The 15,547-nt window shown below is 44.4% G+C and overlaps 1 protein-coding gene across 1 annotated transcript in view; it reads right to left on the bottom strand.

Annotated features, from left to right (window-relative positions):
• Positions 1–611: 611 nt before the first annotated feature.
• Positions 612–15,547, bottom strand: part of KCNQ3 (potassium voltage-gated channel subfamily Q member 3) — a 175,632-nt gene continuing 160,696 nt past the window's right edge. The window contains exons 10-16 of the mRNA XM_081012929.1: positions 14,762–14,818; positions 6,959–7,146; positions 5,374–5,476; positions 4,672–4,803; positions 3,908–4,006; positions 2,959–3,043; positions 612–2,023 (exon numbers count right to left, since the gene is read on the bottom strand). Coding sequence (XP_080869055.1) covers positions 1,307–2,023; positions 2,959–3,043; positions 3,908–4,006; positions 4,672–4,803; positions 5,374–5,476; positions 6,959–7,146; positions 14,762–14,818 — 1,381 coding nt within the window. The 3' untranslated portion in view covers positions 612–1,306. The remainder of the gene's footprint in view (positions 2,024–2,958; positions 3,044–3,907; positions 4,007–4,671; positions 4,804–5,373; positions 5,477–6,958; positions 7,147–14,761; positions 14,819–15,547) is intronic.

The following is a 15,547-nucleotide window of genomic DNA, read 5'->3' as shown; positions in this document are numbered from 1 at the left end:
TTTCCAACGAAGGAGGAATGACTTTAAAAAGTAATGGACTATATGAGGTAACGGCAAAGCTGACAGCAATATTAAGAGATCAAAACGAGGATTTTTTTAAAATAGAAGAATGGAGGTCTTTGGGGGATCATTTGAGGGGGAAAAACACTGCAAATGAAATCGCAGGCAGGATTTGAGATTGGAGTAGCGGAATAAAAATGATGAAGCAATTGTATTAGAGGGATTTCTGTAGTAGATAAGGGTTTGATATTTAATGCATCGGGAAAAAGGTTTGGATAAATACATTTTGGAGGTGTGGGTGAGAAGCCCATACGTGAACAATGTCAATATTTAATTTGAAGTCAATTTGCAAAAAAAATTTGGAAATTTAATTAACATATATATTATTTTTTTTAAAAAGAAAATGGAATAAAGTGCCACGTGAATGCAGCCTTGGTCACTTAAAAATCCTGTTTAAATTAATGGAATTTAAGGAATCAGAAACCCACCAAGTTTCAGTTATCAAAAAGGGCAGTAAGAGCTGTTCCACAGCGAAACGGACTCCTTCAGAAGTTGCTGGGATCTCCTTCATTTGAGGTTTTTAAACAAAGGTTGGGTAAACATCCGTCAGGTATTCTTTAGCTCTGATTCCTATATTGCACAGGGTTGGACTAAAAGACCCTCAGGGTTCTTTTTTTAAAAAAGGATATAGCAAAGGAAATTTGGATGAACAGAATGAATTACAGTGATGCCGGCAAACTGGAAAACCGACGTACAGAAAGACAGGATGGGAGGGTGGAATATTCCACAGACATACAGACACATATATATATATATATATTGAAAAGGGCATTGCTCTGTAACCTAGTGTTTGGTTTTGCTCTGCTTACAAAAATGTAGCATGTGCCACTGTTAGGATATCTTTTTGTGCCCAGAGTTGACCCGGCCCTCGGTATACCGAAGAACATCCATTTTTGCTATGGGTTCTTTTTGTTTTGTTTTTGTTATTTAAAATCACAGAAGAAATTATCTGTACCATTTATAGTGTAAAGTCATGCACAACCATTGCTCAAAACTAAACCGCTTAGTTTTGGCAGCATGAAGAAAACCGCATTAAGCCGACCGTATGAAATGGTGCAGGATGACTACCACTAATACCAGCATGCATTGCAGCCATTGGTGAATTTGTGTGTGTGTGTGTTGGTTTATGAGCTAGGAAGCTTTGGGTGTGTATAGTGAGATATACAAAGTTTATGTTTACATTACGAGAAGAAGAAGCCAGCCAGTGACTCCAACCCCACCCCAACCCACCCCCACTGGATAATTTTTAAACTGGCTTGCTCGGAGTCCATACTGAATCAGAGAAGCCCTCCCCTGTCGAAGAAAGAGGCATGGAACCACTTGGGGTAAAAGGGTCCGTATCCGTGTCCGTTTCGCCCTCGGCCAAGTAGCGCTTCTCCTTCATCCAGCTTGAGCCCCCGTTCGACCCGAAAAGGAAGTCGTCCTTGTCTTGGGAGATGCTGAACCCGCTTGGCGATCGTTCAAGTTCCTCATGGTTGACAGAGAGGAGGGATAAGGGAGTGTCGCTGTCTCTCGTCAGGCTATGTTTCTGCCTGGAAGAGATTCTGTCTGAGTGGGGGCTCTGGAGGTCTCCTGGTGGGGAACGGTAGGAAACGTGGGGGTCAATGAAGGTGAGTATAGGCAAAACCGTCGGCCTTTCAGCGTACGAAGTTGAGAACGGCATGGCCTGCCACCTACCGGAGTTCTGACCGCCCAATGGCAACGAGAGCGGGCCAACGTCGCAGCCCTGCGTCGAGAAGCCAAAAGGGGGGACTTTGTTCACCGGTACATGGTGGAAACTCGGAGGCATTTCATGAATAGAAGGCTCAGAATATTTGTAAATGATGGACTTCAGTTCAGAATATCTGTTATCCTCTGCTGCGGACACAGTTTCTTTTGAAGGGCACACTTGGACTTGGAGATGCTCCATATGCTGCATGTGCATATCGACCAAAAAATCCAATTTCTTCCCCATGTCATGGACCTGAAAGAGAAGAGCCCATCAGACTGGAGGACAATGAGCAATTGGCCATCCAATCACATGCGGCAAGGAACCATTGTTCTTTCTAGCTCATCATGGTCTCCACCAAGGACCATGGAAACCTGTGACCCTGCAGATTTTGTTGGAACTCCAATTCCCATCAGCCTCAGTCAGCATGGCCAACAGTCAGGGGTGATGGGAGTTGTAGTCCAGCAACTTCTAGACCAGGGGTGGGGAACCATTGGCCACCCAGATCTTGCTCAACTACAACTCCCATCAGTGCCAGCAAGCATGGCCAATGACCAGGGATGATAGGAGTTGTAATTCAGCTCCCCACACTTGATCTACAGGGCCAGACTAGCCACAGTCTACACTGACTTGAAGCCACTCTCTATGGTTTTAAACAGGATGATTTCACAGAATCAGCGAAAACATGTGCTCCACCGCAGAAGATAAGCCCTTTCCCCCAGAGTTTTCATGTTAGGCTGTGATGGAGGGAGGAGCTTTCACCTATAGTTTCTACATCTTCTCTTGGAGCAAATTTGTACCAAGAGCTTGTGTACATGCCCCTTAACAATAGCTCTCTTTAGCCATTTGGAATCTGTAAGCATGTTCAGTCAGAAGGGTGGTATTTCATGTATGGCAGAGGGAAGCCATTTTTGCTTTCAAGTGCTGGACCAAGAGTGCATCTGGAAAGCAGCGCATCACTGAGGCCAGATGCAAATGCAACACGAACTTCAAGGAAGTATGGAGTCTCCACCTAAGCCTTTCCACATCTTCTGCAGCCAACTGTAGCAAAAAAGGTGGTCGCCAGTACAAAATAGATATACAAAATCTCATCATTATAAGCATGTTATACATATATATCACTATAGGCATGTTATATGTTATAAGTGGGTGTTATAGGGAAAACTTGGGAAGAGCTGAGAATTCCTTACCTGTCTTTCGACTCTGACAAATTTGCCCATCATACTTTGGTCTTCAGGATCTACTGTCGATGCTTTGGCTACATACGGATCATTCCTAAAAGCAAAGAAGGCTCTAGTTTAGGCAAAACCTTTGCTGTTGTTTTCACTCATATTTCCACTTCTTCTGGGCCCAAGGAATTAAGTGCCTCCCACACTAGCTCACCAGTCTTATGTGGCATGGTGGAAGGCCATTGGATGAAGGAGAAGTGGCCTCCTCCAGGCCAGGGGACTGGCCCTTTAAGCACCTGCAATTCTCCAACAAAGGAGGCAGAACATAGGAGAGATGGACTGGAGTCAAAAGGCTCCAAGACCCCATCAGAGCATGCTGCTCAGCAGGAGCTGTCCGTGGTGCTATGACAACTGATCTGCTTGACAGTGCATTCTATAGGTGCTTCCTTGGCCCCAGAGCAAGAGCAGCACAGAAACCTGAATGAGTTGCATGTGGTTTTTGGACTGAGCGGTGCTGAGGCTGCTGAGATGTTGTGCGATTAATGCTTACCATGTCCTCCTTTGAAGAAGCACAAAATGGCCAACTCAATGATTCCCAAATTGTGTGGCAGGAGGCACCATGATAGAATTATGAAGGTGCTACAAGATGTTATATAATGAAGTGCTCCTGTGAACCAAAAGGCCCATCCACAAATGAGGCTGTACGACTTACTGTTCTAGCTTTGCCTGCCCCCTTTCAATCAGCCTCTGTTAATAGTTCGTAAGTCTGTTGTGTCTTTCTAAGGATGTGCAAACATTCTTTGGTTTGGCTCAGAAACGGTCAGGTTTTGCAAGGGTTCACTTAAGTGTTTTGGTGGTTGGTTGCAGTTTTTGTAAAATCTACAGCAGGGATGGATGGACAACACTGGCTCTCTAGGTGTTGTTGGGCAGTTGTCTATTCTCAACAAGCTGTGCACAAGAGGAATTTCACCTTGGAGACTGCTGCGAAGGGTAAGGGAAGGCTCCTCCTTTCTGGGATTTCTTATGCTTGGGAGTGGACGGAGGTCCAGGTGCAAAAATCATATCTATTCTGAAAGAAGACAGTAAGAGGACATAATGAAATGGGTGTGAGTCATTTGTTGTTGGCCCACAGCCCCAGTTACATTCTAGAATCAAAAGGTGTGCTATAAATCTTCCAAATACATCAATAGCTTTAGCTCCTATTTGGTTATGGGGTTTTTTTTTGGGGGGGGTGGCAATCACACAGGGCCCCCAGATGCTTAACAGTCTATTAATCCTTGTGCCACCACTGTGCTCGCTTTTCCCGCTGCCATCAACCAGTTACTCTCTGGTAAAACACTGAGTCCAGACAGTTGTTAAAAGTGAACAAAAAACCCAAAAGTTTATTTTACAGACATTAGCAAGCTTATGGTTTCTCCGATAATATTCCTGTCAATATCTTAACTTTAGTTTCTTTACTGCATGGTGACATGATGTATGTGGGAATTTATGTGCATACACCTCTGCCTTCCTCCCTTGCCAGACAGAGGACGGGTGAGTTGAAGCACCTTCCAAAATGTGGGCAGGGTTTTCTGTACAAAGTGGTAACTTCTGAATATCTCCTACAGCCATCACTGGTGCATGGGTTGGCAACCCCAAAGAGTCTTCTAATCCATACTGTGAAATTCTGGGCCAGTCCTTGCCAGCTGAACATCTTTACACCTTTAGCACACTGCTGGCAGCAGAGCCACTTACCTCGCTTGAAGGTATTTGATCCTGGTAAGCATGTCAAGGTGTCCTGCTGAATATTGCTCTATCACATCCTTTACATCATAAGGCCTCAAGGTCTCCTTGAATCGCTTCTTATAGAGGCGGAACTGTAGTATTCTGGTAGAAGGAGAGAATGTTTATCGCTGGGGTTTCCCTTGGCTAGTTCCCGCCATTCTCATAGAGGAAGGGATTGCATATGTATCTGTGTTTAAATATCAGCCTTGCTTATTAGACTGCTGTGCTAACCATAGTTCAGCCTTTGCCACGCTGGCTCACCTCCAGCGCCCATCAGCCCCACTCAACATGACCAATTGGCATACATAGCAGGAGGTATAGCCAATAACATCTGCTCTAACTAACTAACGGGCTGCTCTAGGTAGCTACAATTGGAAATAAAACTGCCAATATCATAATGCCGTTATTAAAAAATAGTGTTGTTATTCTAAACAAAAAACTAAGGTGAAGCAGCACTTCCCAAAACAACTTGCAAACCGAAACACAGCCACTCACTGAGATTTGCACTTCTCTGAATTTTGCAACGCTTTTCGCCAGCTCTAAATGCACCTTGAGATTGGGAAAACGAGAAAAACTAAGTTTTCCCCTAGTTGCAGTCATCTCAAAGGTCGGGTTTACAGGGGCCAATATTTTAAACTGAGGCAAAAAGAGGACAACAAGCACAGACTTTACCTGACAGCTCGGATGACCACTTTCAGCGTGGGGATCATGTCTTCAATGAGGAGTTCATTGCTGTACCCTCTGTCTTCTGCCAGAGGATCCCCAGTTCCAGCATCTAAAAGGTGAGTGAAGAATCCACATGAAGGAAGGGCAGATGCAGAAGAGTTCAGAGCAAAGTGGAGCTGCTCCTACAGTACCAGCTAAATTCTCGTATTATTGGGTTGTATCCATTGAAAATGTCCCAGTAGCACAAGACTTCTGCATGCACAATGGAAAATTCCATTATTCTCTCCCCATGCTCCCCTATCCAAAAAATATGCTTTGGAGGACTGGTGGAACCCCCAGACCAGACCAGATCTGGGGTGCCCACAGGAGGAGAGGAAGATGATATTCCTTTGTACAAGTGGAAGTCTTTGTGCAAACCCATAGTTACCACCCATCAAAACCGTGGCTCCCAAATGTTATACAGGCCAACAATGTAGAAGTCAGAAACTAGTTCTCTTGAAATTAACAGTTCACCATGCAGCTAAAACAAAACAAAACAAAACAAAACTAAACTAAAACCCTACTCTTTTGACACTTGTTAATTAGCTGTGTTGCCTGAATAAAACCATGCTTAAAGTATTAGTCCCCATTAAGTTGTTGTTGTTGTTGTTTATTGGATTTATATACCGCCCTGTACCCAGGGGGCTTAGGGCGGTTCACATAATAAAATCAAGATATAAAACCACAAAATACCTAATGAAAATAAAAACAACAACCTGATAGCCCTGAGGACACAACCTAATGTGTGGTTGAGGAGGATTTCTGACACACATTAACATTCTTCGTATTACCTGGCAGTATTTACATGACTTAACCTGGGAGCAAAAGAAAACACCTCAAGGGCCAAACCATATGTGTACCAAATTCACAAGGTAGAATTGATGTTGGCTACTACTACTCCAAAATACAGGGGGGCGGGTTGACCTGAATGTGCACATTACTTCTCATTTCTTTTTCTCTGTCTTCAGGGCAAATATTGAACAGTGTTGTGTACACCTTTCCTGACACTCTTGAAAATGTGTGTGTGAACTGAGCTATGGATTCCCTGAAAAATGCGAAAGTTCATAATGCAATGTCTTAAGAGTCTTAAGAGTCAAGGAAGGTACTGTTTTGTGAGGTGTGTTTTCTCATAGTTTAAAATGGTTGTGTGGGTCAAACTAGTTTTTAAAACCTGAAATAACAGAATCGTGTCCCGAATGTGTGCACCAAATTTCATTCCAAGATCTAAATATTCAACAAAGTGATAATAAGCAAACAAACAGGGCTCGTGATCGAACTTTGTTCGGACAACAAGAAGTAAGATTTTGCTGTTTTGAAAATGTCCTCCTAATTGAAAATTCAGCAGGGTGTGTGTGTGTGTGTGAGAGAGAGAGAGAGAGAGAGAGAGAGAGAGAGAGAGAGAGAGACTCAACTGAAAATTCAGAGCTTTACCAGAGTATACATTTGTGCAACATTCAATTTCAACTCCAGCCAAAGGGACTCAGAAAATGGAGAGAGTGATCGGTGAAATAGCCCGGGAAAATTAAAACAGAAATCAATGTGAACCTTTTACCTTCGGAGCTTTGCCAGAATGCATAAGCTTTCATTCGGAATGCAGTGCGAAAACGCTCCCTATTATTCAAGGCAACAGTCTTAGGTTCTTTAGAAGGACTTTCTTCAATTGCATCTACATTCAGAGGGGTAAATAGCTTTCCTTTAGTATTGGTACCACGAACCCGATCCAAGAGACCCAGCTTTTGGCTAAAAAAATAAGGAAAAGGGATCATTTTCCCCCTCACTCTCACACAGACCTGCATTTCAAGGCGCTCCTAATGCATTACATCCCAAGCAAACATATGCATGAAGGATACTATTAAGGACCACATGGCAGCTGACTGTATAAACTCATAAATCAATGTTTTCATAGGTCTTCAAATAAAATGCCATCAATGGACCACCCAACATCACACTCACCCTACTGAAGAATTAATCACACATATTTATTGGCTGAACTTGCACCGCTAGTATTTTTTTTGAACGAATGAATATGGTGTGTTTCAGCAAGGATTCCTGCAAACAATGATACCCGATTTGCTAAGCAATCCCATTAGGTTACCCCACCAGGGTTAAATGAATCCACCGGTTGGAAGTTTTGATCTGCCATACATAATGTGATTCCAGTCCACCAACATTAACAAACTCAGTCACTCAGCACCCCCGTGTGGCACTGGGAAGGCACTTCTGAAGAATGCTGCGGGAAGGACAAAATTCCAGTTTGTCAATCAAAATGCATGAGCAGTGAGGATGCTGTCGAATGGTGAGCCAACTGTAATTTGCAGTGGAATGTGTAGCTTCTGGACAAAGCAGCAATTGTTCTCAAAACTCGGGGATTCTGGGATGGAACTGAAAACTGCATGAGCTGAAGCTGACTTAGCTGACTAGTGCAAAAGCCTGGGAGCCTCATTTGGATGCAGAAGAGAGGGAAGAGGGGTGTTTTTCTTTGATGGGTTGGCAGCTTGAAGCTTCTGGATTGACTAGGAGGCCTGGTATAAATACTAGGAGCCTGGCCAACAGAGCAAAATATTCTGTCCATTCTGGAAGGTACTTGAGACATCCCCGGTAATGGACAACATAGGCTAGAAAATGGCCATCTCAATTGTAGATAGGGCCAGCCCTGCCGTTAGGTCAAGTGAGGAGACAGCCTGAGATGGCAGGTGTTGTGAAGCAGCAGTAGCCCTTGGCTGTCTCTCCCATTCCCCTCTGTGGGGGGACAGAGTTGTGTCCTACAAGCAGTGGTGGAGGAAGCTGCTCGGGCGCCTGAGGCAGCACGCCCAGGGTCAGAGTGAGCTGGACATAGGGGAGAGGGCGGGGTGAGCTGCCCATAGGGGCGGGGCACACTGTGGGACCTCCAGAGTCAGCCTGCCTCCTCCCACTCAGCTGCCCTACAGCTGGGGGGGAGACAGTGGGTGGACCATTTGGGCAGCACGGAACCTGCGCATGCCCAAGCCACCGCATCTCTCCCAGGAAAGACATGTGGCTCAGGTGTGCTGTAGGCCCTGTGGTGAGTGTCGCACAACATTTTGTCACCCCCATCAGTGGTGACGCCCGAGGTGGCCAGCACCCACCACACACCCTTCCTCTGCCCCTGCCTACAAGGCCCCCTAAACCGGCCTGCTGACTCTGTAGATGACATTCCTCCATCACCAGTACAGTGGTACCTCAGGTTAAGAAGTTAATTCGTTCTGGAGGTCCGTTCTTAACCTGAAACTGTTCTTAACTGGGGTACCACTTTAGCTAATGGGGCCTCCCGCTGCTGCCGCTGCACGATTTCTGTTCTCATCCTGAAGCAAAGTTCTTAACCCGAGGTACTATTTCTGGGTTAGCGGAGTCTGTAACCTGAAGCGTCTGTAACCTGAGGTACCACTGTATTCAATGAAGCAGGTCACACCCACATTTAAAGCATTCCTATACCACTTTGTCATAGCTTCCTTCAAAGAATCCTGGGAACTGTAGCTTACCCCTCAATGGAGCTGCAATTCCCAGCACCTTTAGCAGGCTAGTTCCCAGGGTTCTTTGGGGTGAAGCATGACTAAGTGGTATACGACTGCCTCAGGTGCATGGCAAGAATTTGACCCCAGTCCAGTCATTTTGGGGCAGCGAAAGGTCTTGGGCTGTTCCTGGGTCTAGATTTGTGTATGTGGTTGGATCTGAGGGGCTTCAATAAGTCCAAATGTGCCGTATTAGGTCTCTGCACACATGCAGCCAATGCTTCCAGTGTGTGTCATTCTCCACAATTGTTTGCAGTGGGGTGTGTTGCAAACGGGTACCGAGCATTTGAGTGGCATAAGGGACATTTCAAGACGGTACTTGCCTTTCCCACATACCCACTGCAAGATCTGGTAATAATCTGCATGGGATTCTAGAAGGCAACTTGGGAGGTTTACTGAAATTGGTTCAGTGGGATGGTTCAGCTCCAGCAGACCCTGTGGTTCCACCATAAACATACAAGCTATGATTCAGAACATTCATCCTGTTTTAGGCTCATACAACCACTGTATTGGATTTGGAATTGTTAATTCGGACGTCAAGCCAATAATTTTGGCTCTTGGGGATTATGTGGTCCTCTCTCGCGATCACTGTGCAAATGGATGATGTACATGGAGTCCAAATCGGCCTGTCACATTACGGACTCTAATTCCACCATGTTTTACTGCAAACAAGGTTTTTACAATTGGGCAAATGTGTGATGACACAGGAATCAATCATGGGTCTTAGACATGTTCAAGGCAACTCAGTTCACCGCGGACCAGGTAGTAATTGGAAAAAAGGAATATGTGCAACAGTCTGCCCCCAAAAGGTAGAAAACATAATGCATGAACAAAATAGGGTTTTGAACAATATGGTTGTGCCATCATGTCAGAAAGCCAATGGAAGAAAATCAGCAATATATGAATGGTGCAGAGCAAATGCAGAGAAGAGACATCGATTCACACAACTCCATTCAAATAAACAGTGTGGATGTGCCAGTTCTGAGGTGTTTCAGTCCTAGATGCCCCAGATCCTAAATAGACAGATAATCAATTGTAGGCACGCATTAAGCATGGTCTGCATTAACAATTTCAGATATTTCAATAATAATGACAACAATACTTGGCAATGATATTGCATTTGGAATATCCCCAGTGCTGGCACCAGGCTATTTTGTGGCCCAGGCAAAGCTTTTTTGCATCCTAGGTAAGGTTAAATACTTGCACCTTCCCCCAAAATATACACTAAATTCAATTTTCAAAAACAGATGTCTTGTAGAAATAATAAAATTCTTCAAAATATAAAAGAAAAGTAAAATATTATCAGGAATGTATATTTTTTAAAAGAAACTGTATAAAATTGTGCCCCTCAAACTGCACCCCTCTGAGGTCTGTGCCCTAGACGGCTGCCTAGTTGCCATCAAAACCCAACCCCCAGGTCATTTCAGGTAAACTATAGAGCAATCCTGTAAAATGGCACAATATCATTATCCCTAATAATGCTAGTATTATCCCCGGAGAGCAGAGTGTGCACAAAAATAATGCAGGGCAGGGGACAGTGAAATGAAGAGCACAGTGTCACCAAGCCATGGGCATGTTTTGCCACACAATACTAAAGATGAGCTCAATTTTTTAGCCTTGACCCTGTGCTCACCGCAATGCCTGTACTGCTCTTAGCCATTATATAAGATCAGGAGTAGCCATCATGGTGCCCTGCAGAGGTTGTTGGACTCCAAATCCCATCAGCCCTGGCCAATGTGGCCGACGGTCAGGGATGATGGGAGCTGTAGTCCTGCGCCATCGAGAGGGCAACACATTGACTACCCCTCCACTAGATCATCTCTTATACAGCAGCCAGAATCAGATGTAATGGCAAACACTCATTTATGATGACATGAATGACCATGTCATGTACAGTAACACCCTTGTCCTTAGTGCACAGGAGGGAACTGGGTTTCCACTTTCATTTTTGAACTTTCTACAGTTCCCTGTTACACATGTACACATGGAACTGTGGTTTGTTTTAACTGTGGTCACTTAACTATGTTCTGACCTCAACCCACATTGGGCTGGGTGTTCCTCCAGCCAGATAAGCTTATATCCATGCCACACTTTCATGTAAACCACCCTTGAACTTGAACACAGCTTGAACAGCAAATGTAAATGCAGGTGATAAAAATACTTAGCTGTAGAAGTATTGATGGATGGTTAAATCTGAATGAGATAGAGACTCTATGGATAAGATGAAAAGACAATGCTAGACTAGGACCTCCAGGTCAACTCAGAGAGGAAGAGAATAGAGCCGGAGTCGAGGGAGTCTTATTCTGAGAAGAACTGGCCTAAACAGAATTAGTTATCTTATGTAGGAACAACCAGTCAACGCATGCTAATAGATATTCAGGCTTGTTAAATTGTGAACAGATTAACCCAGAGAAAATTAAAACAGCTGTAAATACAGGGACCAGGGGGAAATAGAACAAATAGCACAATGTCCAAATGGGGCAGGACAAGTTATCAAACTATATAGTTTGATATCCTCATTTGTTTAAGCTAATCACAATTAAAACATACCACAGTTTCCCGAGTTTGGACATAACAAGGAACTGTGGCAGATTCAAAGTGAAAGCAGAATCTCATGTGCACAAAGGAGGGTGTGCAGGTTAGCTGAAGGGTTGTGCAGACTTCCTCTCATAATGACAAGCCATGATCCAGCCTTTACTTAAGTTCTTTAGAATAAACATTGCAAGGTCTTCAACGGAAGCTTCTCCACAAAGCATTTGAATATTATTGAATATCTGAAAGTTAATGGGAAGGATAGCGGAGGTCAAACTTTTGCCTCCAATGTGTAAGCAGAACGGAACTTGAATAAGCCTTTGGAACCACTCATGCAACAGCTGAAAGCAATTCCTTCTCAGCATGCAAACCAGCCACTCCCCTGTTCATTGTCTGATTCTGCAGTTCATAACCAAATAATTAAATAACAAATGGCAGAGCAAAGCATGCCTCTTCCTCCATATATCAGCCCTTTTTTTTCTTTTTTTTTGCAGGAGGAGGGGTAAAAGACCAATAAAAACTGAACAAAAATATAGCAGTTATATTCTTAGATTTTGCAGCCTTAACACTGTAAACACAAGACAACCATGCTTGCTCTGATTTTTACTACATTAGAAAGATGTACGTATCAACATGGCTGAACTCAGCTTCACCAAGCTGCGTATTGTTTGGTAGTGATATCAAAAACACGTAAGACGGACTTACACAATGCTCTGGAAGCCCAGGAGAACCTCTAAGGCAAGTGTGGGGAACTTGTGGCTCCCTGATGCTTTTTAACCCCAGCTCCCACCAACCTCAGATGGCGTGGCCAATGGTGAAGCATGATGGGAGTTGTCGTCCAACAACGTCTGCATCCCTGACTCCAAAGAAACCATGCCTCAAAGTAACACAACTCAACATCTGAAGGTCCGTTTGCCTGCTCTTTCTGAACTGCTTTGCTGGAAAGGGTGGAAAGAGGTGACAATGGCAGAAGACAATGGACTGAATTTGGCAGATCTGTAACACTACCCAGGAAAGAAATCAAGGAGAAGACCATTCCACTTAGAATTTGCAAATTGGGATTTGCACCCACAAGGCTTTCTCATGGTGTGGAGTGAAATGCCTATGTTACATCAGCTTCTGGTGGACTCCAAAAATTACCTCCAGTGTATTAAGACTTGTATCTAAAGGGAGAAAAGGGAATCCAAGGCTATGAAAGGGAAAACCAACTAGAGGCTAAGAAAAGAGATGGAGGCAGCAGAGGGAACTAAGGAAAAGATAAATAAAGGAACCTAAGAAGCTGAGGTAGACCATTGGTTCCTCTAGCTCGGTATTATCTGCATCAAGGATGGAGAACCTATGGCCTTCACAATGCTGTGGGAAGACAATTCTCATCACTCAAGACCATTAGGCCATTCTGGCTGGGGCTGATGTGCTTTGAAGTCCTAGTAACGTAACCTAAGGTTTAGTAGTGTTTGGCATGTGCGTTGAAGTTCAGCAACGTCTGAAGGGCTGCAGGTTCCCATCCCTGTTCTATGACAACTAGCAGCAGCTGGTGCAGAATTTCAGACACTGGCTGCTCTCAGCCCTACCTAAGGATGTCAGGGACAGAACCTGGGGCTTCTGCATGCAAGGCAAGTGCTCTACCATTGAGCCACAGCCCTTTCTGCCAAGGTGGGTCAAAATGAGCAGGAGACAGGGAAAAGAGGATACATCAACCCTTGTGCATTTCAGAATCTGCTAAACTAGACTCTAGTCTTCCTCAAGTGAGTAAGAGGAAGGATAATGAATAAATAATATATCCTATCCTTCCTTCCAAACCCCTCCCATCATGGGCTCTCCTTCAAAATTTCCCAATTCCTCAATGGCAGTTGATGTTACCCTGTTCTACAACAGAATCCAGTTTTCTTCCAGGTTTGCTCAACCTGAAGTCCCACCATTATTCTGAAGGTAAGGAAAAGGAGCATTGTCCTGCAGTTCATAATGCAATCTGGGTTGGGCGGGAGGGAGAGATGAAACCGGCCAGTTCATCACCTCCTTCTCTGCGCTAGAAGTTGCAGGCTGGAGGAGAAGGAGATGAGGGGATTCCTTCTCTCCCAGAGAATCCTGTGCCTTCATGTGCAACACAGCAAGGGAAATCTTTTACTTGTGAGCTGCCCTAGCAGTAGGGAGTGAGGCCAGATTGCCTGTGTGTGTTGTGCTACACCTTGCTTCTCCTGGGTGTGCAATAATCTGGGGGTGGGAGAACCTTCTGGGATTCACATCACCCCTCCATTTAATGAATTAATTAATTGATATCCCACCTTTCGTCCAAGGAGCTCAAGGTGGTGTAGATAGTTCTCCTTTTCACCATTTATCCTCACGACAATTCTGCAAGGTAGGTTAGCCTGAGAGTGAGTGACTGGATTCATGGATGAGTGGGGATTTGAACCCTGGTCTCCCATGGTTCAGATGCATGGCTCATAGCTACCAGGAGCTGTGTGTCCGGTATTGTCGGCCCAATTTTATTGAACTCCCTTCCACCAGAGATTGGACAGGTTCCCTCCCTGTTGAACTTCTGGCATCTACTGATTTTTTTATTATTATTATTCCAGCAAACACTTTTAATTGAAGTCTGGTTTTGCAATTCTAACTTTTCCTCTTCTGTATTGCATTTCTTGCACACTGGTTAGAGACAGCTGTAGTTCAGCGGTGTGCACAAATTGTTTTTAAAAAAAGAAGCAAAGAAAGATACAGTGGTACCTCAGGTTAAGTACTTAATTCGTTCTGGAGGTCCGTACTTAACCTGAAACTGTTCTTAACCTGAAGCACCACTTTAGCTAATGGGGCCTCCTGCCGCTGCTGCGCCGGCGGAGCACGATTTCTGTTCTCATCCTGAAGCAAAGTTCTTAACCTGAAGCACTATTTCTGGGTTAGCGGAGTCTGTAACCTGAAGCGCATGTAACCCGAGGTACCACTGTACTGTGACAAAGGTAACACTCCATTGCTCCGCCCACTTTCTGCCCATGGCTCCACCCACCACAGCATGTGGCCTCAGGCGGTTGTCCAAAATGAAATGTGGCCCCCAAGCTGTAAAAAAAAGCTTCCTCATCCCTACTTTATAATATATATTAGACATTTATGCTGAAAATTGAATTTTCATGTTCCATGCTAGACAACGCCCTCCCACTTCCATCCCTTCTCCACTTTTGGGTTTGATAAACTACTGTAGTAAAAATGGCTATTCAAAAATTAAAATAAAGGAGGAGATAGATATCGCAGGCAAGAACGGCATGCAGTATATAAAAAAGATTTGGTTGTTATTCAGATGCATGTACCTAAGTTTTCTGGTGACGCTTGATCCAAAGAAAGCCTCCCTACTAAACATGACATTACTGCAAAGTGAAAAAGATGTCATTGTGAGCGGTTAATGTTCACTTATGAGAATCTACGTGGAGTTAATTAAATGAGTGTGGAAACAGGATTACTGGAGCGTCTGGTCCTTCAGCCCTGACCCAGTTTCTCTTCTCAGGAAGGAAGGCTAAAAATAATCACATTTTTACACTTACACCGTTGCTTGCTATATTGCTATCCTCCTTTCGCAACCCACACCTCATTGAACAAAGGAACACAGATTACATACACAAAATACTGGGAAGAGATGCAACATTAAGAATAACAGGCGTTGTGACATTGGGTTGTGTTCAGCAGAGGCCTCCCATTACCTCAAAGACTTCGATTCACATGAGGAACCTCCCCTACTTCTCCTTTCTCCATGTGCCCCAGCTCTGTCCTGGGGGTCAACACAACCCTCTGGGGAGCAAGGGGAGAGCAGACTGAAGGGAGGGTTCACTGCCCAAGCAGAAGAGGTTTTGTCATGGTGTGCTTTTGGAGCAACTAGCTACCTCCTGAGATATTTGAAATAACAAGCCATAGCAATGGTTCCGAACCATGATCTCTCTCGTTCATCATTAGCACGGAAACCTCGTAACAGAGCACAGAAAAACAGGGTGAGCCTGCCCAATCGCCCTGAGCTGGATCATACCGATCCTTCTGGAATATGATCTCATAGAATCATAGAATTGTAGAGTTGGAAGGGACCATGAAATTCATCCAGTCCAATC

Source organism: Podarcis pityusensis (assembly GCF_964106645.2).
Source record: "Podarcis pityusensis genome assembly, chromosome: 7".
NCBI classification, from domain to species: domain Eukaryota; kingdom Metazoa; phylum Chordata; class Lepidosauria; order Squamata; family Lacertidae; genus Podarcis; species Podarcis pityusensis.
This window is presented reverse-complemented; position numbering and strand designations above follow the sequence as displayed.